The 27,833-nt window shown below is 62.8% G+C and overlaps 1 protein-coding gene across 2 annotated transcripts; it reads left to right on the top strand.

Annotated features, from left to right (window-relative positions):
* On the top strand, positions 1–27,188 carry LOC118686330 (transcription factor COE4-like). Of its 2 annotated transcripts, XM_036382501.2 has the most exons (17): positions 1–270; positions 868–983; positions 6,742–6,898; positions 7,179–7,242; positions 7,334–7,389; positions 7,590–7,663; positions 8,225–8,293; positions 14,123–14,204; positions 18,313–18,430; positions 20,260–20,393; positions 20,486–20,612; positions 21,616–21,704; positions 22,158–22,223; positions 23,004–23,145; positions 23,973–24,152; positions 24,952–25,146; positions 25,917–27,188. In XM_036382501.2, the coding sequence occupies exons 1-17, from the start codon at positions 1–3 to the stop codon at positions 25,985–25,987; spliced, it is 2,010 nt and encodes a 669-aa protein (XP_036238394.2). In that variant the 3' UTR covers positions 25,988–27,188. The 2 variants fall into 2 exon arrangements, with proteins under 2 accessions (XP_036238394.2, XP_036238393.1); XM_036382500.2 differs by lacking the exon at positions 1–270 and having other exon boundaries at positions 788–983; positions 20,263–20,393; positions 25,917–27,186.
* The last annotated feature ends 645 nt before the right edge of the window (positions 27,189–27,833 follow it).

Here is a 27,833-nt window from a genome sequence, read left to right as displayed (position 1 = left end):
ATGGCCCGGGCCGGTGGGGCGGCGGCGGCGGCGGCGGCGGCGGGGCGGCGGCAGCGAGCGCTGCTGCTGCTCATGGTGCTGCTGCCCGAGCCGGGCCGCCGGGGCCGGGCCGGGGGGCGGCGGAGGCGGCGGGGAGAGGGCGGCGATGGCGTTGCCGGGACCCCCGGGCCGCCCCCCGGCCGCCCGCTGCTGCTGCTGCTGCCGCTGCCGCCGCCGCCGCTGCCGCCGCTGCCTCCGCCCCCCCGCGCCGCCGCCGCCGCCGCCCGCCCGGTAACGGAACCGAGCCCCCGCCCCCGGCCGGGCCCCCCCGGCCGCCTCCACTCCTCCCCTGCGCCTCGGCCCTCCCTCCCTGCGAGCCTCCGTCCCTCGCTCCGCTGCCGCGCTCCATCCCTCCCTCCCTCCCTCGAGCCTCCCTCCATCCCTCCCTCCCCCGAGCCTTCCTCCAGCCCTCCTCTCCCTCCTTCCATTCCTCCACTCCTCCTCCAGCCCTCCTCTCCCTCCCTCCATCCATCCCTCCACTCCTCCTCCGAGCCTTCCTCCCTCCCTCCCTCCCTCCTCCCTCCCTTCCCTCCCTCTCCCCCCTCGCCTCCCCCCGCCCCTTCCCCTCCCCTCGCTCGGCTCCGGGGCTCCTCCAGCTCCAACTTCTCGGGCTCTGCCCCCTCCTCCCTCCCTCTCTCTCCCTCCCTCTCTCTCTCTCCCTCCCTCCCTCCCTCTCCCCTTCCCTCCCTCCATCCCTCCCTCCGCAGATGCCGCTTCCCCGGCGGCCGGGACGGCGGCCCCGGGCACCTGCCCGGTGCTGATCCCGGGGCTTGGGGGGGCGGTTCCGGGGGCTCCCCCCTGAGCCCCCCGGTCATGTTCTCGGTGCAGGAGGCGCTGCCCCGGGGGGGGGTCCCCATGAAGGAGGAGCCGCTGAGCGCGGGGCTCCCCGCCGGCCGCTGGCTGCAGGGCACCGGCATCCTGGACGCCAGCACGGCGGCGCAGAGGTAAGGGACAGCCCGGGGACAGCCCGGGGACAGCCTGGGGACAGCCTGGGGACAGTTTTGGGGCAGCCCAGGGACAGCCCGGCGGCTCCGAGGGCTGCGGGATGGACGCAAGCCGAGCTCCGCGGGCATCCCGAGGGCTCTGCGGGGCATCCCGAGGAATGCCGGGTTCCGCGGGAATTCCAGGGGCCGGGAGGTGTCCCGGAGGGCTGTGGGCATTCCACGGGGCGTTCCAGGGGCAGTGGGCATTCCCGGTTTTTTATGGGTGTTCCGGGCGGGATCTGGATATCCTGAGCTCCTCGGGTTTCCCAGCTTCCATGGGCATTCCAGAGGCTGTGGGTATCCCAGGGCTGTGGATGTGCCAGGCTCTATGGGCATCCCAAAAATTCCAGGGGCATCCCAGGCTCTGCTGGTATCCCAAATTCCAGGGGCATCCCAGATTTTCCATGGGCATCTTGGGCTCTCGCTGGTATCCCAAATTCCAGGGGCATCCCAGATTTTCCATGGGCATCCCAGGCTCTGCTGGTATCCCAAATTCCAGGGGCATCCCAGATTTTCCATGGGCATCTCGGGCTCTTGCTGGTATCCCAAATTCCAGGGGCATCCCGGGCTCTGCAGCCCTCCCGGGCACTGTGGGCATTCCAGGGGCATCCTGGGCTCTGGGAGTGTCCTGGGATCCATGGGAATGGGAATTCCAGGTCCTGTGGGCATCCTGGGCACCCTGGGCATCAGCTGTGGGCATTCCAGGATATTCCAGGGGTTGTGGGAATCCTGGGCTTTGGGAGTGTCCTGGGACCCATGGGAATGGGAATTCCAGGTCCTGTGGGCATCCTGGGCATCAGCTGTGGGCATTCCAGGGCATTCCTGGTTCCGTGGGCATTCCTGGTTCCGTGGGCATTCCGGTGTTCCTGTGTCCCACGGGCATCCCAAGGTGTGCCCCCCCCCCCCCCATTTTTCCTGGCATTCCTTGGGCCTCTGAATCCCCTATCCCGGTGCCCTGGGCATCCTGGGATGCCCGTGGGTTTCAGCTGCCAGGGGCTTGTGCCAACGGGAATGGGGGCTGTGCCCATCCCTGCCTTTTCTGGGGGCTCAAATCCCATTCCCTGCCCTTTTGGGGGGCTCAAATCCCATTCCCTGCCCTCCTGGGAACTCAAATCACATTCCTGCCTTTTCCTGGGAACTCAAATCCCATTCCCTGCCCTTTTGAGGGGCTCAAATCCCATTTCTGCCCTTTTGGGAACTCAAATCCTATTCCTGCCTTTTCCTGGGAACTCAGATCCCATTCCTGCCTTTTCTGGGGGACTCTTATCCCATTCCCTGCCCTTTTGGGGAACTCAAATCCCATTCCTGCCTTTTCCCGGGAACTCAAATCCCATCCCTGCCTTTTCTGGGGGGCTCTAATCCCATTCCCTGTCCTCCTGGGAACTCGGATCCCATTCCTGCCTTTTCCAGGGAACTCAAATCCCATTCCTGCATTTTCTGAGGGGCTCAGATCCCATTCCCTGCCCTTTTGGGGGCTCAGATCCCGTTCCCTGTCCTCCCTCAGTGTCCCCTCTCCCCTGTCCCTCTCTCCCGCCTGTGCCCGGAGGGGTCAGTGCCACCCCTGTCCCCTGTCCTGCTGTCCCCTCTGCCGGGTTTGGGGCATCCCTAAGGACACACGGTGGCTCCCTGGGGTCCCCCCAAAACTTTGGGATGCTGGAAAACCTCAGGGAATCCCCCCCAAACCCCAAAGGGGACCCCAAAGCGTGGCCACCCCTGCAGTGACAGCCACCGCCGGGGGTGACAATGTGACACAGCTGAGGGACAGCAGTGCCAGGTCCTGTGTCCCCAAAAACTCCCCGGGAGCCCCGCAGGGGGACAGGAGGGACACACCCGGGGCTGGCGTTGGTGACAGGGACGGGCAGTTTGGGGTGTCCCCACCCTGGTGGCACCTGGGCGCGTGCCACCATGCTGGCAGTGCCACCGCGCGTGGGGACACTGCCCGAGGGGCGGCGCTCCCCTCACCCCACAAACACCAGCGTCCCCCCATGGCCACCGCAGTGTCCCCAAGGGGGTGGCACCGAGTTCCTGCTCTTCGGGCTGGCACCGGGACCCTCTCAAGCTCCCGTCCCGCAGTGTCCCCAAAGGTTTGGCACCGAGCTCCGCGGTGTCCCCGCTCCGGGGTCCCCACAGCCCCCAGAGCCCCGCCGGGAGCCGCTTTAGGGCCGTGCCCGGGGCCGCCGCCGCTTTCCTGGAAGCGCCGGGGCCGCGGCTGCTTGGAAATGCTTGATTGCCTTTAATAATTAATTAACGCGGCGGGCGGGGCCGGCAGCGCGGGGGGGACACGGCGGGGGACAGCGGGGGACAGCGGCGACAGCCAGAGCCACCCCCGGCACCGGGGCCATTTGGGACAATTTGGGGAATCTGTGGGGTTGGAAGGAGCCGCGGGCGCCGCTGTCCCGTTGTAGGGAGGGGACAGTGAGGGGACAGGGGTGTCCCCGCGGGGGTGGTGGGACCCTGAGAGCGAAGCCACCAGCGCGGGGAGGGGACAAGGGACGCGCCGCGGGTGTGGGGACATGATGTGACCCGTTTGGGGTGGCCGCGCACAGGTATTGTCACCTCGCCAGGTGTGGCCCCACGGGTGTCTCTAGGGACACTTTGAGACCCCACGGGTGACCCTGGGGACAGTTTGTGACCCCCACTTTGTGACCCCGGGGAGCAGCTGAAGGAGGTTGTCCTCAGAGAAATGTCCCCAGGGTGTCGCCAAGGGGCTGGGTTGGTGCGTGGCTGTGGCGGGGGTGACACTGGGGACCCGCTCCGCTGCCGCCGGGGGGACACCGAGGGGACAGGGGGGTGAGGACACGGTGACAGTGACGGGGACTGTGCTGCGGCCATCGTCCCTGAAGTGGCTCCGCTGTCACTGTCCTGTCACCGCGGGTGTCGGGGCAGGGACAGCGGCGGTGACAGCGGCGAGCCCAGAGGTGGCACTGAGGGGTGGCTTGGGCGGGGAGGGCTCAGGGATGTCCCTTCTGTCCCCTTCTGTCCCTCGTGTCCCCGATGCCAGGGGCAGGGTGTCCCCATGTGTGTCCCCTACCCTGGACAGGGAGGGGGTGGGTGCTGGGTGTCCCCCTCGTGGGGCCTTGGGGACAGGCTGGTGGCCTTGGGGACAGGCTGGTGGCCCTGGGGACAGGATCCTGGTGGCCTTGGGGACAGGATCCTCGGGGTCTTGGGAACAGGCTGGTGGCCTTGGGGACATGATCCTTGGGGTCCTGGGGACAGGCTGGTGGCCTTAGGGACAGGCTGGTGGCCCTGGGGACAGGATCCTGGTGGCCTTGGGGACAGGATCCTCGGGGTCTTGGGGACAGGCTGGTGGCCCTGGGGACAGGATCCTGGTGGCCTTGGGGACAGGATCCTCGGGGTCTTGGGGACAGGCTGGTGGCCTTGGGGACAGGCTGGTGGCCCTGGGGACAGGATCCTGGGGGTCCTGGGGACAGGCTGGTGGCCTTAGGGACAGGATCCTGGGGGCCTTGGGGACAGGCTGGTGGCCTTGGGGACAGGCTGGTGGCCCTGGGGACAGGATCCTGGGGGCCTTGGGGACAGGATCCTGGTGGCCTTAGGGACAGGCTGGTGGCCTTGGGGACAGGCTGGTGGCCCTGGGGATGGGGTCCTGGTGGCCTTGGGGACAGGCTGGTGGCCCTGGGGATGGGGTCCTGGTGGCCCTGGGGACAGGGTGCTGTAGGTTTGGGGGTCCTAGGCCAGGGTGCCGGGGGTCCCAAGGGGTGGATTTTGGGGTTTTGGGATTTGGGAATTTTGGGATTTTGGGGTTCTGGGAAGGGGTGCCGGGGGGGGGTCCCATGCAGGACGGTCTGGGGGTCCTGGTGCTGTTTTTGGGTGTCCCAATATTGGGGTGATGGGGATCCCCAGGATGGGGCGCTGGTGCCCCATGGAGGAGATTTTGGGGGGTCTCCGGGATGGGGTTTAGGGGGTCTCCAGGATGGGGTGCTGCTGTCCCATGGAGGGGGTTTTGGGGTTCCTGGTACTGGAGGTCCCCAGGATTTGGCTTCTCGACAATGAGGATCCCCAGGATGGGGTTTTGGGGGTTCCCGGTGCTGGGGGTCCCCAAGAGGGGGTTTTGGGGGTGCTGGTGTCCCATGGAGGAGGTTTTGGAGTTCCTGGGAATGGGGTGCTGGGGGTCCCCATGCCAGAGTGTTGGGGGTCCCCAGGATTGGGGTTCTTGGGGATGGGGATCCCCAGGATGGGGTGCTGGGGGTGCCGGTGTCCCATGGAGGAGGTTTTGGGGTTCCTGGTACTGGAGGTCCCCAGGATTTGGGTTCTCGGCAATCAGGATCCCCAGGATGGGGTGCTGGGGGTCCCCAGGATGGGGTTTTGGGGTTGCCGGTGCTGGGGGTCCCCGGGATGGGGTTTTGGGGGTTCCCGGTGCTGGGGGGTCCCTGAGATGGGGTTTTGGGTGTTCTGGGTGCTGGGGGTCCCCGGCATGGGGTTTTGGGGGTTCCGGGTGCTGGGGGTCCCCAGGAGGGGGTTTTGGGGGTGCTGGTGTCCCACAGAGGAGGTTTTGGGGTTCCTGGGAATGGGGTGCTGGGGGTCCCCGTGTTGGGGAGTTCCTGAGGTTTAGTTTCCAGGTGGACCAGGATTGGGGTTCTTGGGGATGGGGATCCCCAGGATGGGGGAGCTGGGGGGGTCCCCGAGAGGGGGCACTGAGGGTTCCAGTCCTGGGGGACCCCTGGACGGGGTTTTGGGGGTTCCCGATGCTGGGGGTCCCCAGGACTGGGGTTCAGGGGCATGGGGATCCCGGTGGAGGATATGGGTTCCCGGTGCTGGGGATCCCCAGGACTGGGGTTCTTGGGGTTTTGGAGTTCCCGGGGTTTTGGGGTTCTCGGGTTTTGGGGGTTTTGGGGGTTCCCGGTGCTGGGGATCCCCAGGACTGGGGTTCTCGGGGTTTGGGGTTCCCGGGGTTTGGGGTTCCCGGGGTTTTGGGGTTCCCGGGGTTTGGGGTTCCCGGGGTTTGGGGGTTCTCGGGGTTTGGGGTTCCCGGGGTTGTGGGGTTCCCGGGGTTTGGGGTTCTCGGGGTTTGGGGTTCCCGGGGTTTTGGGGGTTCTCGGGGTTTTGGGGTTCTCGGGGTTTGGGGTTTCGGGTTTTGGGGTTCCCGGGGTTTGGGGTTCCCGGGGTTTTGGGGTTCCCGGGGTTTGGGGTTCTCGGGTTTTGGAGTTCCCGGGGTTTGGGGTTCCCGGGGTTTTGGGGTTCCCGGGGTTTGGGGTTCTCGGGGTTTTGGGGGTTCTCGGGGTTTTGGGGTTCCCGGGGTTTGGGGTTCCCGGCGTTTGGGGTTCCCGGGGTTTTGGGGTTCCTGGAGTTTTGGGGTTCCCGGGGTTTGGGGGTTCCCGGGGATTTCCGGTGCTGGGGAACCCCATGATTGGGGTTCCCAGGGATGAGGATCGCCAGGACTGGGATTCCCGGGGTTTGGGGTTCCCGGGGTTTGGGGTTTCCGGGGTTTGGGGTTCCCGGGGTTTTGAGGTTCCCGGGGTTTGGGGTTCCCGGGGTTTGGGGGTTCCCGGGGATTTCCGGTGCTGGGGAACCCCATGATTGGGGTTCCTAGGGATGAGGATCGCCAGGACTGGGATTCCCGGGGTTTGGGGTTCCCGGGGTTTGGGGTTTCCGGGGTTTGGGGTTCCCGGGGTTTGGGGTTCCCGGGGTTTTGGGGTTCCCGCTGCCGGGGCTGTGGTCATGTTGCTGTCGCGGCTGTCCCCACACCGTGGCCCTGTCGCAGCGGGGTGTCGCTGGCCCGCGCTCACTTCGAGAAGCAGCCCCCGGCCAACCTGCGCAAGTCCAACTTCTTCCACTTCGTGCTGGCCATGTACGACCGCCAGGGCCAGCCCGTGGAGGTGGAGCGCACCTGCTTCATCGACTTCGTGGAGAAAGAGCGGGTGAGAAACCCCCCAAAAAAACAACCCCAAAACCACCCCAAAACCTCGAAACCACCCCCCCAAAAAAAAACACCAAAAAAACCCCCAAAACCCCAAAAACCACCCCAAAACCTCCCGCGGGGCTGCCCCCGCTCGCAGTCGCGGTGAGGCCGGAGCGCGACCCCAAATCGTGGCACGAGCGACCCCAAAACGGTGTGGGAGGGACATGGAGTGACCAGGAGGGGACATGGAGTGACCGGCTGACCCCTGGCCGTGAATTTTGTCCCCCAAACCCCTCAAGGAGCAGAACGGGGAGAAAACCAACAACGGGATCCACTACCGGCTGCAGCTGCTCTACAGCAACGGTGCGCCAGGGGCTTTGGGGGTTCCGTGCGGCGTTTGGGGTGTCCCCAAGGGGAGGCGACAAGCGGGGTGACCCCTCCGGTGTCCCCGCAGGGCTCCGCACCGAGCAGGATTTGTACGTCCGCCTCATTGACTCCATGTCCAAGCAGGTACCGAGACCCCCCCCAAAAATCCCCCCCCAAAAAAATCTCCCCCAAAAATCCCCCCCGGCCCCACCCGCCGGGGACATCTGGATGTCGCCGCGGCCACACCTGGCCGGGGGCGGGGAGGTGGCGCAGGTGACGGGGCTGGGGAGCGCCTCCCCGGTGCCACCCCGGTGTCGCGGCTGTCCCCTCGGTGTCCCCTCCAGGCCATCATTTACGAGGGGCAGGACAAGAACCCCGAGATGTGCCGGGTGCTGCTGACGCACGAGATCATGTGCAGGTGACAGCCGGGGGGTGACAGGGCTGTCCCCAAGGTCCCTTCGGTGCCAGCTCGTGGTCGCCGAGCCCGTGCTCATTAAAGAGCCGAGGTAGCGCCGCTAATTGATCCCGCGACAGGGGACAGGCCATCCCCGGTGTCCCCTCGTGCTTGGGGACTGCGGGTGGCCCTGCTGTGTCACCTGGGGGGGACACGGAGTCTCGGGGTGGGTCCCCAACCCCTTCAGAGCCACCCGAGGGTGACAGGGACGGGTCCCCAGCCCCCTCAGAGCCACCCAAGGGTGACAGGGATGGGTCCCCAACCCCTCAGAGCCACCCAAGGGTGACACAGAGCCCCCGGGACCCCCAAATCTGTCCCCAGCCCCATAAAGGGGTGGCAAAGTGCCACCCCTGAGTGTCCCCTCCACTGTGTCCCCTCCCTGCTGTCCCCTCTGTCTCCACCCCTGAGTGATGGGGCGGTCCCCGGGGTTTGGGGGTCCCTGAGCTCTCGCTGTCCCCTGATGTCACCTGCTGTCCCCTGATGTCACCTGCTGTCCCCTGATGTCACCTGCTGTCCCATGTCCAGCCGCTGCTGTGACAAGAAGAGCTGCGGGAACCGCAACGAGACCCCCTCGGACCCCGTCATCATCGACAGGTGTGGGGACATGGGGGACATTGGGGACATCAGGGACACTGGGGACATCGGGGGACACTGGGGACACGGGGGACCTCATGGTGGCCTGGAGGGGGTGGCAGCCACCGGCAGTGTCCCCAGGCTTGGGGACAGGATGCTGATGAGCCGAGGGACAGCAGAGGGCACTCCGGGTGTCCCCAGGGAGTGACAGATGTCACATCAATAATGGAGGTGGCACCGGGCGCGTTGGGGACATGCCAGGGTGGCCCTGTCCCCGTCCCTGTGGTCCCTCTGTCCCTGTCCCCACCGGGGTCCTTCCTGCCTGTCCTGGTGTCACCTCCCTGGTGCCACCGAGCCAAGCCCGGGGTTGTCACTTGTTGTCCCCTTGTCACTGCCATTGTCCCCGTGTCCTCTGTCACGCAGGTGTCCTGGGGCTGTCCCCACGATGGCGCTTTTGGGGTCACAGGACCCCCCCTGGGGCTGGTGTCCCCTTGGGAGGTGACACCTCGATGGTTGGTGGCCGTGTCCCAAATGTCCCAAATGTCCCTGCGTGCCCCCCTCAGCCTCAGGACTTTTGGGGGGTCCCCCAGTGCCAGGCGTGTCCCCAACCCTCCCCAGGACTTTTGGGGTGTCCCCAGTCCCCTGTCCCCATTCCCAGGACTTTTGGGAGCCACCCAGAACTTTTAGGGAGTCACCCATTGCCAGGTGTGTCCCCAACCTGTCCCCCCCCATCCCCAGCACTTTTGGGGTGTCCCCTGTCCCCAGTCACAAGACTTTTGGGGTGTCCCCAATCCACCTCAGGAACTTTTGGGGTGTCTCCATCTCCAGCACTTTTGGGGTGTCCCCTGTCCCCATCCCCAGCACTTTTGGGGGGTCACCCACTTGCAGGAGTGTCCCCAACCCACCCCAGCACTTTTAGGGTGTCCCCTCTCCCCATCCCCATCACTTTCGGGGTGTCCCCAATCCCCTGTCCCCAGCACTTTTGGGGTTTCCTCTGTCCCCATCCTCGTCACTTTAGGGGTGTCCCCAACCCGCCCCAGGACTTTCGGGATGTCCCCTGTCCCCATTACTTTTGGGGTGTCCCCAATCCCCTGTCCCCATCCCCATCACTTTCAGGGTGTCCCCAATGCTCTGTCCCCATGCCCTTCGGGGTGTCCCTTGTCCCTTTTGGAGTGTCCCCTGTCCCCATTCCCGTCACTTCTGGGGTGTCCCCACCCCATTCCAGTCACTTTTGGGGTGCCCCATCCCCATCACTTTCGGGGTGCCCCCAACCCGCCCCAGGACTTTTGGGGTGTCCCCTGTCCCTATCCCCATCCCTTTTGGGGGATCATGCAGTTCCAGGCATGTCCCCAACCTGTCCCCCCCATCCCTGTCACTTTTGGGGTGTTCCCTCTCCCCATTCACAACACTTATGGGGCGCCCCCGTCCCCATCACTTTTGGGGTGTCCCCCATACCCTGTCCCCATCCCCATCACTTTTGGGGCATCCCTAACCTGCCCCAGGACTTTTGGGGTGTCCCCATTCCCATCACTTTTGGCGTGTCCTCTGTCCCCATCCCCGTCACTTTTGGGGTGTCCCCACCCCATTCCAGTCACTTTTGAGGTGTCCTCTGTCCCCATTCACAACACTTTTGGGGTGTCCCCATCACTTTCAGGGCGTCACCATGTCCCCATTCCCACCCCTTTTGGGGTGTCCCCTGTCCCCATCCCTGTCACTTTTGGGGTGCCCCCAATCCCCTGTCCCCATCCCGATCACTTTTGGGGCATCCCCTGTCCCTGTCACTTTTGGGGTGTCCCCAACCTGCCCCAGCACTTTTTGGGTGTCCCCATCCCCGTCACTTTTGGGGTGTCCCGTCTCCCCATTCCAGTCACTTATGGGGTGTCCCCATTCCCATCCCTTTCGGGGGGTCATGCAGTTCCAGGCATGTCCCCAACCTGTCCCCCCCCATCCCTATCACTTTTGGGGTGTCCCCTGCCCCCCTCCCTGTCACTTTCGGGGTGTCCCCTATCCCCATTCACAACACTTCTGGGATGTCCCCATCCCCATCCCCATCACTTTTGGGGTGTCCCCAATCCCCTCTCCCCACCCCCATCCCTTTCAGGGTGTCCCCTGTGCCCATCCCTTTTGGGGTGTCCCCTGTCCCCATCCCCGTCACTTTCGGGGCGTCCCCTGTCCTCATCCGCATCACTTTTGGGGTGTCCCCCATCCCCGTCACTTTCGGGGCGTCCCCTGTCCCCATTCCCATCACTTTTGGGGTGTCCCCAACTCGCCCCAGGACTTTTGGGGTGTCCCCAATCTCCTGTCCCCATCCCTGTCCCTTTCGGGGTGTCCCCTGTCCTCATCCCCATCACTTTTGGGGTGTCCCCAACCCGCCCCAGGACTTTTGAAGTGTCCCCAATCCCCCATCCCCATCCCCGTCCCTTTCGGGGTGTCCCGTCCCCATCCCCTTCACTTTCGGGGCATCCCCATGTCCCCATCCCCGTCCCTTTCGGGGTGTCCCGTCCCCATCCCCTTCACTTTCGGGGCATCCCCATGTCCCCATCCCCATCACTTTTGGGGTGTCCCCTCTTCCCATCCCCATCCCTTTTGGGGCATCCCCATGTCCCCATCCCCATCCCTTTCGGGCTGTCCCCATGTCCACATCCCCATCACTTTTGGGGTGTCCCCTGTCCCCGTCCCTTTCGGGCTGTCCCCTGTCCCCATCCCCATCACTTTTGGGGTGTCCCCTGTCCCCATCCCTTTCGGGCTGTCCCCATGTCCCCATCCCCATCACTTTTGGGGTGTCCCCTGTCCCCGTCCCTTTCGGGGTGTCCCCTGTCCCTTCCGGGGGGGTCACGCAGGGCCAGCCGCGTCCCCAGCCGTGTCCCCAGCCCCCCCTGTCCCCCGTGTCCCCGTGTCCCCCCCCGGGCCAGCCCCGCTGGTTTGAGAGCGCGCTAAGTGCCCCTCTCGCGGCGTTAATCAAATTACCCGGCTGCGAAAATTGACGCTTCTCATTAATTAGCCACGATTATGCTAATTGCGCATTCAAATTTATGCGCCGCGAGCAGAAGGTGCTCGGCAGCGGCGCCGGGCATTTGCATATTCAATGGTAATTAGCGATGCTAATTAATGCGCCGGCCCCGTATTTTTAACTCGCGGGGGTTCAGCCCCAGCCCCCCTACCTGGGGCTGGGATTTGGGGGGTTTAGGGGGGATTTTGTGGGGTTTTTTGGGGGGATTTGGGGCTCCCCTGCGGCCGCGCTGTGCCGGGGTGGCGGGGCCGTTTTTGGGGCGTTTTCCCGGCATTTTGGGGGCGTTTTTGGGGTGTTTCCCGGCGTTTTCCAGCTTCTCCATCGCCCTGATGGCCACCCGCGGGGAGGGAATGGGATTATGGGGATGTGGGGAGTGGGGGGAACCCCTCTTCTCCCGCCTTGTTCCATAAGGTGGGACCCCCTTTCTGTGGGGTCGGGACCCCCTCAGTGTGAGATCCCTTTTTGTGGGGTCCCTCTTTTCCATGGGGTCCTAGAAATGAGATCCCCTTTTTGTGGGATCCCCTTTTTGTGGGATCCCCTTTTTGTGGGATCCCCCTTTCCATGGGGAGCCCCTCTCTGTGGGATCCCCCTTTTTTTTTGAGATCCCTCTTTTCCATGGGATTCTCTAAATGAGATCCCTTTTTGTGGGATCCCCCTTTTTGTGGGATCCCCCTTTTTTGGGATCTCCCTTTTTTTGGGATCCCCCTTTTCCATGGGGAGCCCCTCGCTGTGGGACCCCCATTTCATGGGATCTGCTTTTTGTGGGATGCCCCTTTCCATGGAAGCCCTTTTTTCATGGGATCCCCTCATCCATGGGATCCCCATTCCCTGGGACCCCCCTTTCCATGGGATCCTCCCCTCCATGGCAGTTCCTTTTTATGGGATGCCCTCCCCATGAGATCCCTTTTTGTGGGATCCCCTGATTTGTGGGATCCCCTGATTTGTGGGATCCCCTTTTCCCTGTGATCCCCTCATCCATGGGACCGCTTTTTTGTGGGATCTCTTTCCCTGGGACCCCCTCTCTGTAGGAACAACTTTCCCTTGAAACCCCTTTTCTATGGGATCCCCATTCCCTGGGATCCCCCTTTCCATGTAACCCCTTTTTTGTGGGATCCTTTTCCCCATGACCCTTTGTTTGTGGGATCCCCTTTTTGCAGGATCCCCTTTTTGTGGGGTCCCCGGGATCCTTTTCCCCCCGGAGACCCTTTTTTCCTGGGATCCCCTTTTTGTGGGATCCCCTCTAGCTGAGACCCCTTTTCCGAGGGATCCCCTTTTTTTGGGACCTGCTTTTTGTGGGATCCCCCTTTCTTTTGGGACCCCCTTTTTCTGGGACCCCCTTTTTTTTGTGAGATCCCGCTTTCCTGGGACTCCCTTTTTATGGGATCCCCTTTTCATGTGAACCCTTTTCTGTGGAATCCCCATTCCCTGGGAGCCCCTTTTTTGTGGGATCCCCCTTTTTATGTGTCCCCTTTTTATGGGATCCCCTTTCCATGTAACCCCTTTTTTTGTGGGATCCCCATTCCCTGGAATCCCCCTCCGTGTCCCCCCAGCCTGACCCGGGGCTGAGCCCACTTGGGGTCCCCCCAGATGTCCCCAAACCCTGTGTGACCCCAAGGACGGGCCCAGGAGTCCCCAGTGTTCCCAGGGACCCTGGTGTCACCCCCAGCGGGATGGGGACACTGGGATGGGGACAGGGAAGGACACTGGGATGGGATGGGGACACTGGGATGGGGACACTGGGATGGGGACAGGGAGGGACATGGGATGGGAACCTGTGTGTCCTCCACCCCGTTGTCCCCAGCGGTGTCACCAGTGCCATGTCAAGGGGGACACTGGGCTGGGATGGGACAGTGGGATTGGGACAGGGTGGCACAATGGGGTGGGGACAGAATGGGACATGGGAATGGGGACAGTGGGATGGGGACAGGGTGACTTTGTTGGATGGGGACAATGGAAGAGGGACAGGATGGGGACACTGGATTGGGGACACTGGGCTGGGGACAGGATAGGGACACCAGGATGGGGACACTGGGATAGAGATGGGGACACTGGGATGGGGACAGGGAGGGACACTGGGACGGGGACACTGGGATGGGCATGGGGACAATGGGATGGGGACAGAGTAGGACAGGGATGGGGACAGAGTGGGGACACTGGGATGGGGGTGGGGACAGTGGGATGGGGACAGAGCAGGACAGGGATGGGGACACTGGGATAAGGATGGGGACACTGGGATGGGCATGGGGACAGTGGGATGGGGACAGAATTGGACAGGGATGGGGACAGGATGGGGACACTGGGATGGGGACAGCAGAATGGGGATGGGGACAATGATGGGGTGGTGACAAGAAGGGACAGTGGAACGGGGACACAATGGGACATTGGGATGGGGACAGAATGGGGACACTGGGATGGGGACACCGGGATGGGGACAATGATGGGGTGGTGACAAGAAGGGATAGTGGAACTGGGACAGAATGGGAACACTGGGATGGGGACACCAGGAGTGGGGACACCATGGGGACACCAAGATGGGGACACCAAGATGGGGACACCAAGATGGGGACAAAGATGGGGTGGTGACAAGAAGGGACAGCAGAATGGGGACACAATGGGACATTGGGATGGGGACAGAATGGGGACACTGGGATGGGGACACCGGGATGGGGACAATGACGGGGTGGTGACAGGAAGGGACAGCAGAACGAGGACAGAACGGGACATTGGGGTGGGGACACCAGGAGTGGGGACACCATGGGGACGCTGAGATTGGGGACACCATGAGGGACACGTTTGTCCCCTCTTTTTTCTCCCCCCGCCCCCCAAAAAAAAAATTTCAGGTTTTTCCTCAAGTTTTTCCTCAAGTGCAACCAGAACTGCCTGAAGAACGCCGGGAACCCGCGGGACATGCGGCGCTTCCAGGTGACACTTGGGGACATCACCGAGAGGGTGGAGGGGACACCAGAAAGGGGTGTAGGAGACCCCGAAAGGGTTCCCCAAAGGGGTCGAGGGGAATTGGGGGCTCGATTCCCCCCGTTCGGGGGGAATCGAGCCCCCAATTCCCCTCGACCCCTTTGAAAAATCCCAAATTTCCCGCTACCCTAAAAAATCCACCGCCGCCCTATAAAACAGCCCAAATTTTGAGCCCAAAAAGGGGTGCGGTGACCCCAAAAGGATTTCCCAAAGGGGTTGAGGGGAATCAAGTCTCCAATTCCCCTCAAACCCCTTGAAAATCCCAAATCCGCTGCCCCCACCCTAAAAAATCCACTGCCACCCTATAAAAGATGACGGTTCGAGGCGACGCTTGGGGACACCACAGATAGGGTGGAGGGCACCCCAAAAAGGGTTTAAGGTGACCCCAAAAAGATTTCCCAAAGGGGGTGAGGGGAATTGGGTCTCCAGTTGCAATTGACCCCTTTGAAAATCCCAAATCTGCCGCCGCCCTATAAAAGGTGACACTTCCAGGTGACGTTTGGGGACATCATGGAGGAGATCCCAAAAGGGGGTGCAGGTGACCCCAAAAAAGATTTCCCAAAGGGGTCGAGGGGAATCGAGTCCCCAGTTCCCATCAACCCCTTTGAAAATCCCAAATTTACCGCCACCCTAAAAAAATCCATCGCCGCCCTATAAAAAACCCCAAATTTTGGCCCCCAAAAGGGGTGCAGGTGACCCCAAAAGGATTTCCTAAAGGGTTTGAGGGGAATTGGGTCTCCAGTTCCCATCAACCCCTTTGAAAATCCCAAATTTACCGCCACCCTAAAAAATTTACCACCACCCTATAAAAGGTCACACTTGGGGACATCGCCAAGAGGGTGGAGGAGATCCCAAAAAGCGTTTCAGGTGACCCCAAAAAGATTTCCCAAAGGGGTCGAGGGGAATTGGGTCCCCAGTTTGCCTTGACCCCTTTAGGAAATCCCAAATCTGTCACCCTCTAAAAGGTGACACTTCCAGGTGACATTTGGGGACATCATGGAGGAGATCCCAAAAAGGGGTTCAAGTGACCCCAAAAAAGATATCCCAAAGGGTCCAAGGGGGTTTGGGGACTCGATTGCTCTTGACCCATTTGAAAAATCCCAAATTTACTGCCACCCTAAAAAATCCACTGCTGCCCTATAAAAAGCCCCAAATTCTGACCCCTAAAAGGGGTGCAGGTGACCCCAAAAGGATTTCCTAAAGGAGTTGAGGGGAATCAAGTCTCCAATTCCCCTCAAACCCCTTGAAAATCCCAAATCCGCTGCCCCCACCCTAAAAAATCCACTGCCACCCTATAAAGGGTGACAATTGGAGGCAACGCTTGGGGACACCACAGATAGGGTGGAGGACACCCCAAAAAGGGGTTCAGGTGACCCCAAAAAGATTTCCCAAAGGGTCAAGGGGAATCAAGTCCCCAGTTCCCCTGACCCATTTGAAAAATCCCAAATCCGCCACCACCCTAAAAATCATCTACCACCACCCTATACAAACACCCCCAAATTTCGACCCCTAAAATGTGGAGTGAGGTGCAGGCGACCCCAAAAGGATTCCCCAAAGGGGTCGAGGGGAACTGGGGACTCGATTCCCCCCGAATGGGGAAAACCCCTTTAGGGTTTCCCTCGGATTCCCCCCAAACCCCTTTAGGGTCACCCTCACTCCCCCAAATCCCCCCCAGGAAAACCCAAACCCCTTTTAGGGCCACCCCCCCCAGGCCCTTTTAGGGTCACCCCCAGTGCCCCAATTTCCCCCCAGGGGACCCCAAACCCCTTTTAGGGCCGCGCCCTCAGGGACCCCCCTGCCCAAGCCCTTTTAGGGTCACCCCCAGCGCCCCAAATCCCCCCAAGAGACCCCAAACCCCCTCAAAACCCCCTCAGGACCCCCTCCAGAGTGCCCCAAACCCCTTTTAGGGTCACTCCAAATCGCCCAAATTCCCCCCAGGGAAACCCAAACCTTTTTTAGGGTGACCCCCCTAATGGAACCCTCCCCCCCAGGCCCTTTTTAGGGTCACCCTCACTCCCCCAAATTCCCCCCAGAGGACCAGAGGACCCCAAACCTCTTTTAGGGTCACCCCTTCAGGGACCTCCCCAAACCCCTTTTAGCGTCACCCCAAGACCTCCAAGTTCCCCCCAGGGAAACCCAAACCCCTTTTAGGGTCACCCCCAGCCCTGCCAAATCCCCGCAAGAGACCCCAAACCCCCTCAAAACCCCCTCAGGACCCCTCCAGCAGACCCCAAACCCATTTTAAGACCACCCCCACTTCCCCAAATTCCCCCCAGGGGACCCCAGACCCCTTTTAGGGCCACGCCCTCAGGGACCCCCCTGCCCAAACCCGTTTTAGGGTCACCCCCAGCGCCCCAAATCCCCCCCAAGAGACCCCAAACCCCCTCGAAACCCCCTCAGGACCCCATCCAGCAGACCCCAAACCCCTTTTAGGGCCACCCCCATTCCCCCATCCCCTAAAAGGGAACCCCCCCTCGCCCCCCCTTTATTCCCGTCCCCCCCGATCCCACAAACCCCACAGATTCCCCCCCCTTTTCCCGCCGCTCTCCCGCCGCCGGTGCCGCGATGCAAATGGGGTCGTTAATCACCGAAATGTCATAATTAACATCTCGTTAGCGAGCCCTGATGAACTTCGGGGGGGGCCAGGACCCAGCTGCGACCGGGGAAGGGGGGGGGGGGGGTTGGCAGGGGGGGGGGGAGAGCGGAGATTTTTGGGGTTTTCAGGCCGGATTTGGGGTTTTTTTATAGGGCGGCGGTGGGATTTGCAGGGTGGCGGCGGATTTGGGGTTTCTCAAAGGGGTCGAGGGATTTGGGGGGAATTTGGGGGGAATTTGGGGGAGTGGGGTTGACCCTAAAAAGGGTCTGGGGGGGTCCCTTAGGGGGTGTCCCTAAAAGGGGTTTGGGGTCCTCTGGGGGGAACTTGGAAGACTTGAGGTGACCCTAAAAGGGATTTGGGGAGGTCTCTGAAGGGGTGGCCCTAAAAGGGGTTTGGGGTCCTCTGGGGGGAATTGGGGGGACTGGGGGTGACCCTAAAAGGGATTTGGGGACCCCTGGGGGGGAATTGGGGGGACTGGGGGTGACCCTAAAATGGGCCTGGGGGGGGTCGGGTCCCCTTAGGGGGCGGCCCTAAAAAGGGTTTGGATTTCCCTGGGGGGAATTTGGGGGCGTGGGGGTGACCCTAAAAGGGGTTTGGGGTCCTCTGGGGGGAATCTGTGGGACTGGGGGTGGCCCTAAAAGGGATTTGGGTTCTCCTTGAGGGGAACTTGGGGGTCTTGGGGCGACCCTAAAAGGGGTTTGGGGGGGGTCCCTGAAGGGGTGGCCCTAGAAGGGGTTTGGGGTCTTCTGGAGGGTCCCTTAGGGGGCGGCCCTAAAAGGGGTTTGGGTTTCCCTGGGGGGAATTTGGGGGAGTGAGGGTGGCCCTAAAAGGGGTTTGGGGGGTGTTGGGGTCCCCTGGGTGTCCCCTGAGTGTCCTGGGGGAAGGAGCTCGGCAGCCTGGGGGGTCCCTTGGGGGGGCTGGGGACCCCAGGATGGGGGGGCCACCCTCGGGCCACCGCTGTGACACCACAGGGACACCACAGGGACACCACGGGGACACCACAGCCAGAGCCCACTGTGGTGTGACAGGGCTGTGACAGGGATGGGGACACGATGGGGACACGATGGGGACACCACACTCAGCGCAGACATGGTCCCTGTGGTTTGACAGGGCTGTGACAGGGGTGGGGACACCGTGGGGACACCATGGGGACACCATACACAGCGTCCCTGCGGTGTGACAGGGATGGGGACATCATGGGGACAGCACACATGGAATCCCTGTGCTGTGACAGGGATGGGGACACCGTGGGGACATCATGGGGACACCACACACAGCATCCCTGTGGTGTCACAGGGATGGGGACACCATGGGGACATCATGGGGACACCACACACAGCGTCCCTGTGCTGTGACAGGGATGGGGACACCCCTGGGACACTACAGGGACACGGCACCCAGTGGCCCTGCGGTGTCCCCAGCCGGGCCACCACGGGGTGAGCGTGTCCCCTGTCCCCGCAGGTGGTGGTGTCCACCACGGTGCACGTGGACGGCCACGTCCTGGCCGTGTCTGACAACATGTTCGTCCACAACAACTCCAAGCACGGCCGGCGCGCCCGGCGCCTCGACCCCTCCGAAGGTCAGGGGACACCTGGGGACATCGTGGGGACATCTCGGGGACAGGCGTTGGGACCCTGCCAGCGCGGCCTGGCACCCCTGGGGCGATATCTGTGTCCCCACCCTGCTGTCCCCAATGTTTGTGCTCGTCCGTGGTTGGGTGTCCATGGGTTCGTCCCCATCTGTGTCACCGTGGCCACCTTGGGGACATCTTGGGGACATGTGTTGGGACCCTGCCAATGTGGCCTGGCACCCCCTGGGTGATCCCTGTGTCCCCTCCCTGCTGTCCCCAATGTCTGGTGGGCCTATCCATGGGTGTCTGTCCCCATCCATGTCACCATGACCACCTGGGGACATCTTGGGGACAAGTTTTGGGACCCTGCCAGCCTGGCCTGTCCCCACCCTGCTGTCCCCACCTGCTGTCCCCAATGTTTGTGCTCGCTTATGGTTGGGTGTCCATGGGTTCCTCCCCATCTGTGTCACCGTGGCCACCTTGGGGACACCTGGGGACATCTTGGGGACATGTTTGGGACTCTGCCAGCGTGACCTGGCACGCCCCGGGTGTCCCCAGTGTCCCCACCCTGTGTCCCCAATGTCTGGTGGGCCCATCCATGGGTGTCTCTGTCCCCATCTGTATCACCGTGGCCACCTTGGGGACATCTTGGGGACAAATTTTGGGACCCTACCAGCGTGGCCTGGCACCCCCTGGGGTGATAGCTGTGTCCCCACCCTGCTGTCCCCAATGTCTGGTGGGCCCATCCATGGGTGTCTCTGTCCCCATCTGTATCACCGTGGCCACCTTGGGGACATCTTGGGGACAAATTTTGGGACCCTACCAGCGTGGCCTGGCACCCCCTGGGGTGATAGCTGTGTCCCCACCCCGTGTCCCCACCCTGCTGTCCCCAATGTCTGGTGGACCTATCCATGCGTGTGTCTGTCTGTCCCCACCTGTGTCACCGTGGCCACCTTGGGGACATCTTTGGGACAAGTTTTGGGAGCCCCCAGCGTGGCCTGGAACCCCCTGGGGTGATAGCTGTGTCCCCACCCTGCTGTCCCCACCCTGCTGTCCCCACCCTGCTGTCCCCAAGTGTCCATGCCCGTCCATGCTGGGTGTCCGTGGGTGCCTCTGTTTGTCCCCACCTGTGTCACCGTGGTCACACATGCGTGTCCCCAGCCACGTCCATGTGGCCACCTGTGATTGTCACCATCTGTGTCCTTATGTCTGTCCCCAGTCGTATCCCTGTGGCCATTTATGTGTCCCCAGCCATGGCCACGTCCCTGTGTCCCCATATCTGTCCCACTCCATGTCCGTGTCTGTCCCACTCCATGCCCTCATGTCCCCATCCATGGCCATGTCCCCACGTCTGTGCATGTCCATGTCCCCGTACCTGTCCCTGTGTCCCCATGCCTGTCCCAGTCCATGTCCCCATTCCTGTCCCCTCTTCCCTGCCCCCACCCCACTGTCCCTATCCCTGTGTCCCCATGCCTGTTTCCATCCATGTCCATGTGTCCATGTCCCCACATCTGTCCCCATTCCATGTCCATGTCCCCATTCCTGTCCCTGTGTCCCCATGCCTGTCCCCATCCATGTCCATGTGTCCATGTCCCCACATCTGTCCCCATTCCATGTCCATGTCCCATGCCTCTCCCAGTCCATGTCCCCTTGCCTGTCCCCTCTTCCCTGTCCCTCTCCACCCCTCTGTTCTTGCAGTCACTGTCCCAGTTCTGCCACCCCCTCTGTCCCCACCATCGCTGTCCCTGTCCCCTCCACCCCTCTGTCCCCACCATCGCTGTCCCTGTCCCCCCCCATCTCTGTCCTTGTCCCCCCACGGCTGTCACTGTCCCCTCCAGCAGCCACCCCCTGCATCAAGGCCATCAGCCCCAGCGAGGGCTGGACCACGGGCGGTGCCACCGTCATCGTCATCGGGGACAACTTCTTCGATGGCCTCCAGGTGCTCTTCGGCACCGTGCTGGTGTGGAGCGAGGTACGGCCGGGGTGGCGCGGGGACACCTTGGGGACACCTTGGGGACACCCTGGGGACACCGCTGAGGCCGTGTCCCCCCCCCCACCCCACAGCTCATCACCCCCCACGCCATCCGCGTGCAGACGCCCCCCCGGCACATCCCGGGGGTCGTGGAGGTGACATTGTCCTACAAGGCCAAGCACTTCTGCAAGGGCGCCCCGGGACGCTTCGTCTACACCGGTGAGGGACAGCGGGGACAGGGACACCGGGGCTGGGGACATCGGGGTTGGGTGAGGATATCAGGGTTGGGGTGGGGACATTGGGACTGGGGACATCAGGGCTGGACTGGAGACACTGGGACTGGGGACATTGGGACTGGGACATCAGGACTGGACTGGGGACGTTGGGGTTGGGATGGGAACACCCAGGAATGGGATAGAGACCCAATCCCAAGAGGCCAACTGGGATTGGGATAGAGACCACTGGGATTGGGATAGAGACCCTTGGGACTGGGATGGGGACATTGGGACGGGGGACATTGAGGTTGGGGTGGGGACATTGGGGCTGGGGACATCAGGGCTGGACTGGGGATGTTGGGGTTGGGATGGGGACATCGGGACTGGGATGGGGACATTGGGACTAGGGTGGGGACATTGGGACTGGGGACATTGGGATTGGGATGGGGGGACCTGGGATTGAGATAGGGCCACCCAGGAATGGGGTAGAGACCCAATCCCAAGAGGCCAACTGGGATTGGGATAGAGACACCTGGGACTGGGATGGGGACATTGGGCTTGGGGTGGGGACATCGAGACTGGGGTGGGGACACCTGGGAATGGGATGGAAACACCCAGGGTTGAGATGGGGACATTGGGAATGGGGTGGGGACACCTGAGAATGGGATAGAGAGTCTTGGGGTTGGGCTAGAGACACCTGGGAATGGAATGGGGACACCAAGAATGGGATGGGGACACCTGGGAATGGGATGGAGACCACTGGGATTGGGATGGAAAGTCCTGGGCTGGGGACACCTGGAATTGGGACGGGGACACCTGGGACTGTGACATGCACTCGTGGGATGGGGACACAAATGCCAGGAAAGGAACGCAGACCCCGGGAAGGGGACAGAGCCCCTGTGACAGTGACACAGACACCTGGGACAGTGCCATGGACCCTGGGACAATGTCCTAGCCCCGGAACATGGGGACAGTGTGACAGTGAGGGCGGTGTCCCCTGTCCCCAGCCCTGAACGAGCCCACCATCGATTACGGGTTCCAGCGGCTGCAGAAGGTGATCCCGCGGCACCCCGGGGACCCCGAGCGCCTGCCCAAGGTAGGGGACAGCGACACCCCCGGGGGACACGGGGCAAAGGGCAGGGAGGGGGTGACAGTTGTTGTGTCCCCTGGGTGTGGCAGTTCTTGGGGCAGGGAGGGAGGGCGGGGTTGGGGACACAGGGGGGACATGGCGGGGTCATTGGGGACACGGAATGGGGACGGGGGGGGGGTCACTGGGGACATGGAAGGGGGGGGGGTCAGGGGTGGTGACCAGGGGGACACAGGAGGGGCACTGGCGACACAGAATGGGGACATGGGGTGACCATGAGGGGGGACAAGGGGGTGGTCACTGGAGGCACAGAAGGGGGGGCACAGGGGGGACACGGGGTGGGGTCATTGGGGACACGAAATGGGGACACAGGGGGACCATAGGGTGTGGACTGGGGGTGCGGCACCCCCTGACCTCCCTGTCCCCTCTCTGTCCCCTCCCCTGTCCCCTCGCTGTCCCCAGGAGGTGCTGCTAAAGCGCGCGGCCGACCTGGTGGAGGCGCTTTATGGGGTCCCCCACAGCAACCAGGTGTGTGAGGACCCCTTGGGGACACCCCTGGGACACCCTCAGAACCTGCCTGGGACCCCCCATCCTGGGGACAACCCCTGGGACCCCCCCAGTGTCCCCTGGGAACCCCTTGGGGACACCCCTGGGACACCCTCAGAACCTGCCTGGGACCCCCCATCCTGAGGACAACCCCTGGGACCCCCCCAGTGTCCCCTGGGAACCCCTTGGGGACACCCCTGGGAACCCCTTGGGGACACCCCTGGGACACCCTCGAGTCCCCCCCTGCCACACCTGGAGGGTCCCGGTCCCCTCCCCAGCCCTGGGAGGTGACACCAGCTGGGACAGTCCCAGCCACCCCCGGCCCATGCCAGGGTCACCCCGGGCTCTGTGGGTGGTGGGGTGGCACTGTGGGGTGGCACCAAGAGGTGACACTGTGGGGTGGCACTGTGGAGTGGCACTATGGGGTGACAGCAAGAGGTGACACTATGCTGGAGGGCGGCTCTGCAGGGTGACATCAAGGGGTGGCACTGTGGGGTGGCACCAAGAGGTGACACTGCGGGGACACCATCGAGGGGTGAAAATGAGAGGTGACACTTTAGGGTGACACTATGCTGGAGGGTGACACTGTGGGGTGGCACAGAGAGGTGACACTGCGGGGTGACACCAAGGGCTTACTCTGTGGGGTGACACTGAGGCGTGGCACTGCAGGGTGACATCGAGGGGTGACACTGTGGGGTGACACCCAGAGGTGCCACCAAGCAGTGCCACCCTCCCTCGGTGACACCGCTGCCGTGTCCCCAGGACGTGCTGCTGAAGCGGGCGGCCGACGTGGCCGAGGCGCTCTACAGTGTCCCCAGGGCCCCCGCGCATGTCACTGTCCCCTCCTTCGGCGGGGGACAGCTCGGCCTCGCCATGGGCGACTCCCCGCAGGGCTCCGAACAAGGTGCGCGGTGACCTCAGAGTGGTGGGAGGGCTTTTGTCCCCTCCCCGGGTGGTGCCACCCGTCCCTGTCCCCTCAGGGCTGTGACCAAGGTGTGAGGTGGCCTCAGGGTGGCCTCGGGGTGGCGGGAAGGTTTTTGTCACCTCCCCGGCTGGTGCCACCTGTCGCTGTCCCCTCAGGGCTCCCCATAAGGTGTGCGATGGCCTCGAGGTCACCTCAGGGTGGCGGGAAGGTTTTTGTCCCCTCTCCATGAGGTGCCACCTGTCCCTGTCCCCCCAGGAGTCTGACCAAGGTGTTCGATGGCCTCGGGGTGGCCTTGAGGTGGCGGGAGGGCTTTTGTCCCTTCCCTGCCTGGTGCCACCTGTCGCTGTCCCCTCAGGACTGTGACCAAGGTGTGAGGTGGCCTCAGGGTGGTGGGAAAGTTTTTGTCACCTCCCCGGCTGGTGCCACCCATCCCTGTCCCTTCAGGGCTCCCCATAAGGTGCGTGGTGGCCTCGGGGCATTGTGTCCCCTATGCAGGCGGTGCCACCGTGTCCCCGTCCCCTCAGGGCTCTGTCCAAGGTGCGCGGTGGCCTCGGGGTGGCCTCGGGGTGGCGAGAGGGCTTTTGTCCCCTCGCCAGGAGGTGCCACCTCTGGCTGTCCCCTCGGGGCTCCCCATAAGGTGCTCGGTGGTCTCGGGGAGCTGTGTCCCCTCCCCGGCGGGTGCCACCGTGTCGCTGTCCCCGCAGGGCTGTGACCAAACCGCGCCGTGTCCCCGGGGCAGGGTGGGGGCGCTCCGGAGTGTCTCTGTCCCCTCTCCAGGAGGTGCCACCGTGTCGCTGTCCCCGCAGGGTTCTCGCGCAGCCCCGGGACGCCCCCGGCGCGGGGGTTCGGCCCCCCGGGCTCGGCCCCCCAGCCCGGCTTTGCCGGGGCCACCGGGGGCTTCGGCGGGGCCACCATGGCCGGCCTGGGGGTGCCCGGGTCCCCTCCGAGCTTCCTGAACGGCTCCACCGCCACCTCCCCCTACGCCAGTGAGTGACACGCCTGGGGACACCCCTGGAGGGAGGGGACGCGGGTTCCTGGGGGTCCCCAAAGCCGTGTGGCAGCCCTGGGGGCGTTCCTGAAGTCATGGCCCCTCACAAGGGGTCCCCAAAGTCATTGTGGGGTCCCCAGAGTCATGGGCCAGCCCTGTGGGGTCCCCAAAGCCGTGTGACAACACTGGAGTGGCCCCAAAGCCACCACTGAGGGTGGGAGAGGGAGCGGGGACATGGCCAGCTGAGGTGGGACAGCCCTGTCCTTGTCCCCATCCCTGTCCTGGCCCATCATTATCATTGTCCCTGTCCCTGGCTCTCTCCTTGTCCCTGTCCCCATCCCTGTGCCTCTCCCTGTCCCCTTCCCTGTCCTTGTCCCTGTCCCCATCCTGGCCCATCGTTGTCATTGTCCCTGTCCCTGGCTCTCTCCCTGTCCCCATCCCTGTGCCTGTCACTATCCTTGTCCCCTTCCCTGTCCTGTCCCCATCCCTGGCCCCATTCTGGCCCTGTCCCTGTCTCTCCCTCTCTCCCTGGCCCCATTCTGGCCCTCTGCTTGTCCCTGTCTCTGCCTCTCCCTGTCCCCATCCCTGTCCCTGTTCCCATCCCTCTCCTGTCCCCATCCCTGTCCTGTCCCTTTCCCCATCCATCCCTGTCCCGTCCCTGTCCCAATCCCTGTCCTGTCCCCATCCCTGTCCCGTCCCTGTCCCATCCCTCTCCTGTCCCCATCCCTGTCCCATCCCTGTCCCCATCCCTCTCCTGTCCCCATCGCTGTCCCTGTCTCACCCCCGTCCCCTCTCAGTCCTGCCCGCCAGTCCCCCGCTGGGCGCCTCGTCCGTCGCTGTCACCTCGGGCGCGGGCACTGCCACCTCCTCTCCGGGTGGCTTCTCCTTCTCCCCGGTGACGATGATCTCGGCCGTGAAGCAGAAGAGCGCCTTCGCCCCCGTGCTGCGCCCGCCGGGGTCCCCCCCGCCCGCCTGCGCCAGCGCCCTGCAAGGTCAGCCTGTCCCCAAGGCCACCAGGGCCACCACGGTCCCTGACACCCAGCCCCAGGTGGCCCCAGCCCCATGGAGGGTCCCTGGTGTCACCGTGTCCATTGCACGTTCCTGGCTCTCTGGTCAGGGCTCTGCTCTGTGCCACCCTTGTCCCTCTCTGTCCCCAGTGTCCCCAAGGTCCCTGACACCCAGCCCCGGGTGGCTGCTGCCCCGTGGAGGGTCCCTGGTGTCACCACACTGCTGATGTCCTGTGCCTGGGCATGGCTGGGGCTGCCCTGTGTCACCTGTGTCCCTCTCTGTCCCCAGGGGCCCTGACATCCGTCCCCAGGGGCCCTGAAATCTGTCCCCAGCCCCTTGGAGGGTCCCCGGTGTCACCGTGTCCCTTGCACCTTTCTGGGTCTCTGGTCAGGGCTCTGCTCTGTGCCAGCCCTGTCCCTGTCCACCAGTGTCCCCATTGTCCCCAGGGTCCCTGACATCTGTCCCCAGCCCCATGGAGAGTCCCTGGTGTCACCACACTGCTGTGTCCTGTGCCTGCGCATGGCTGGGGCTGCCCTGTGCCACCCCTGGGGCCTGTCCCGCTGTGTCCCCAGTGTCCCCAAGGCCCCCAGTGTCCCCAACACCCACCCCGAGTCCCCCTGCCCCACAGAGAGTCCCCAGTGTCACCACACTCCCTGCCTGATGTCCCTGCCCTGTGCCACTTGTGTCCCTAGAGTCCCCAGTGTCCCCAGTGTCCCCAATGTCCCCTGGCTGACGCTGTCTCCACCCTGCCCAGACCCAGCTTTCGAGGACTCGGACAAATTCCATGCTCCGGCGCGGCCGCTCCAGGGATTGGCCTATTCCTAAGGACGGCGTCTCCGGAGGGGCTCCGGACCCCCCATCCCTCCGGGACAAGGACTGGGGACATCCCTGTCCCCTCCCCTCGGAGCTGGGCGGAGCCGCCAGGCCCAGCGGGATGAGGGGACCCGGCCCCCCGATGTCCCCACCCCGGGTGGCCCCAGCCTGGCCTGGCTGAGGGGGGACTTGGGGAAATCCTGGAATGAGCCAAAATTCCTGGGTTTGGCCTCGGGAAGAGGCGGAGAGAGCCAGGAATGGGGCGGAGGAGGGAGAGGGGTGGAAGCGCTGGGATGTGCGGGAGGGGTGGCCCAGGATGGGAGGGATGATCCAGAAAAGGATGGAAGCTCTGGGATGAGATGGATGTTCCAAAGTGGGATGGATGATCCAAGGTGGGATGGATGATCCGAGGTGGGATGGAAGCTCTGGAAAAGGAAGGATCATCCAAGGTGGGATGGATGCTCCAAGTTAGGGTGGACAATCCAGCTGGGATAGAAGCTCTGGGATGAGGTGGATGCTCCAGGTTGGGATGTATGCTCCAGGCTGGTATGGATGTTTTGAGGTGGGATGGAAGCTCTGGAAAAGGATGAATGCTCCAGGTTGGGATGGATGATCCAAGGTGGGATGGAAACTCCAGGATGGGTTGGATGATCCAGGTGGGATGGATGTTCCAATGTGGGATGGAAGCTCTGGAAAAGGAGGGATCATCTAAGGTGGGATGGATTCTCCAGATTGGGATGGATGATCCAAGGTGGGGTGGATGCTCCAGGTTGGGATGGATGCTCCAGGTGGGATAGATGCTCAAAGGTGGGATGGAAACTCTGGAAAAGGATGGATGATCCAAGGTAGGATGGATGATCCACATTGGATGGAAGCTTCAGGAGGGGTTGGATGATCCAGGTGCGATGGATGCTCTGGGATGAGATGGATGCTCCAAGGTGGAGTGAATGATTCAGGAGGGATGGATGATCCAGGATGGGCTGAAAGCTCTGGAAAAGGAAGCATGATCCAGGTGGGAGGGATGATCCAAAGTGGGATGGATGCCCTCGAATAGGGTGGATAATGAGGATTAGAGAGATGATCCAGGAGAAGATGGATGCTGGGGGGGTGATCTAGAGATGGATGGATGGATGGATGGATGATGGATGGATGGATGATGGATGGATGGATGGATGGATGGATGGATGGATGGATGGATGGATGATGGATGGATGATGGATGGATGGATGATGGATGGATGGATGGATGGATGGATGGATGGATGGATGGATGGATGGATGATGGATGGATGGATGGATGGATGATGGATGATGGATGGATGGATGGATGATGGATGGATGGATGGATGATGGATGGATGGATGATGGATGGATGGATGGATGGATGGATGATGGATGGATGGATGGATGGATGGATGGATGGATGGATGGATGGATGATGGATGGATGATGGATGGATGGATGGATGGATGGATGGATGGATGGATGATGGATGGATGATGGATGGATGGATGGATGGATGGATGATGGATGGATGGATGGATGGATGATGGATGGATGGATGGATGGAAGGATGGATGATGGATGGATGATAGATGGATGGATGGATGGATGGATGGATGGATGGATGGATGGATGATGGATGGATGGATGGATGGATGGATGGATGATGGATGGATGATGGATGATGGATGGATGGATGGATGATGGATGGATGGATGGATGATGGATGGATGGATGATGGATGGATGGATGGATGGATGATGGATGGATGGATGGATGGATGGATGGATGGATGGATGGATGGATGGATGGATGATGGATGGATGATGGATGGATGGATGGATGGATGATGGATG

Source organism: Molothrus ater, chromosome 4 (assembly GCF_012460135.2).
Source record: "Molothrus ater isolate BHLD 08-10-18 breed brown headed cowbird chromosome 4, BPBGC_Mater_1.1, whole genome shotgun sequence".
In the NCBI taxonomy this organism is placed as follows: Eukaryota; Metazoa; Chordata; class Aves; order Passeriformes; family Icteridae; genus Molothrus; species Molothrus ater.
The sequence above is the reverse complement of the archived record's forward strand: the minus strand, read 5'-3'. Positions and strand labels throughout refer to the sequence as shown.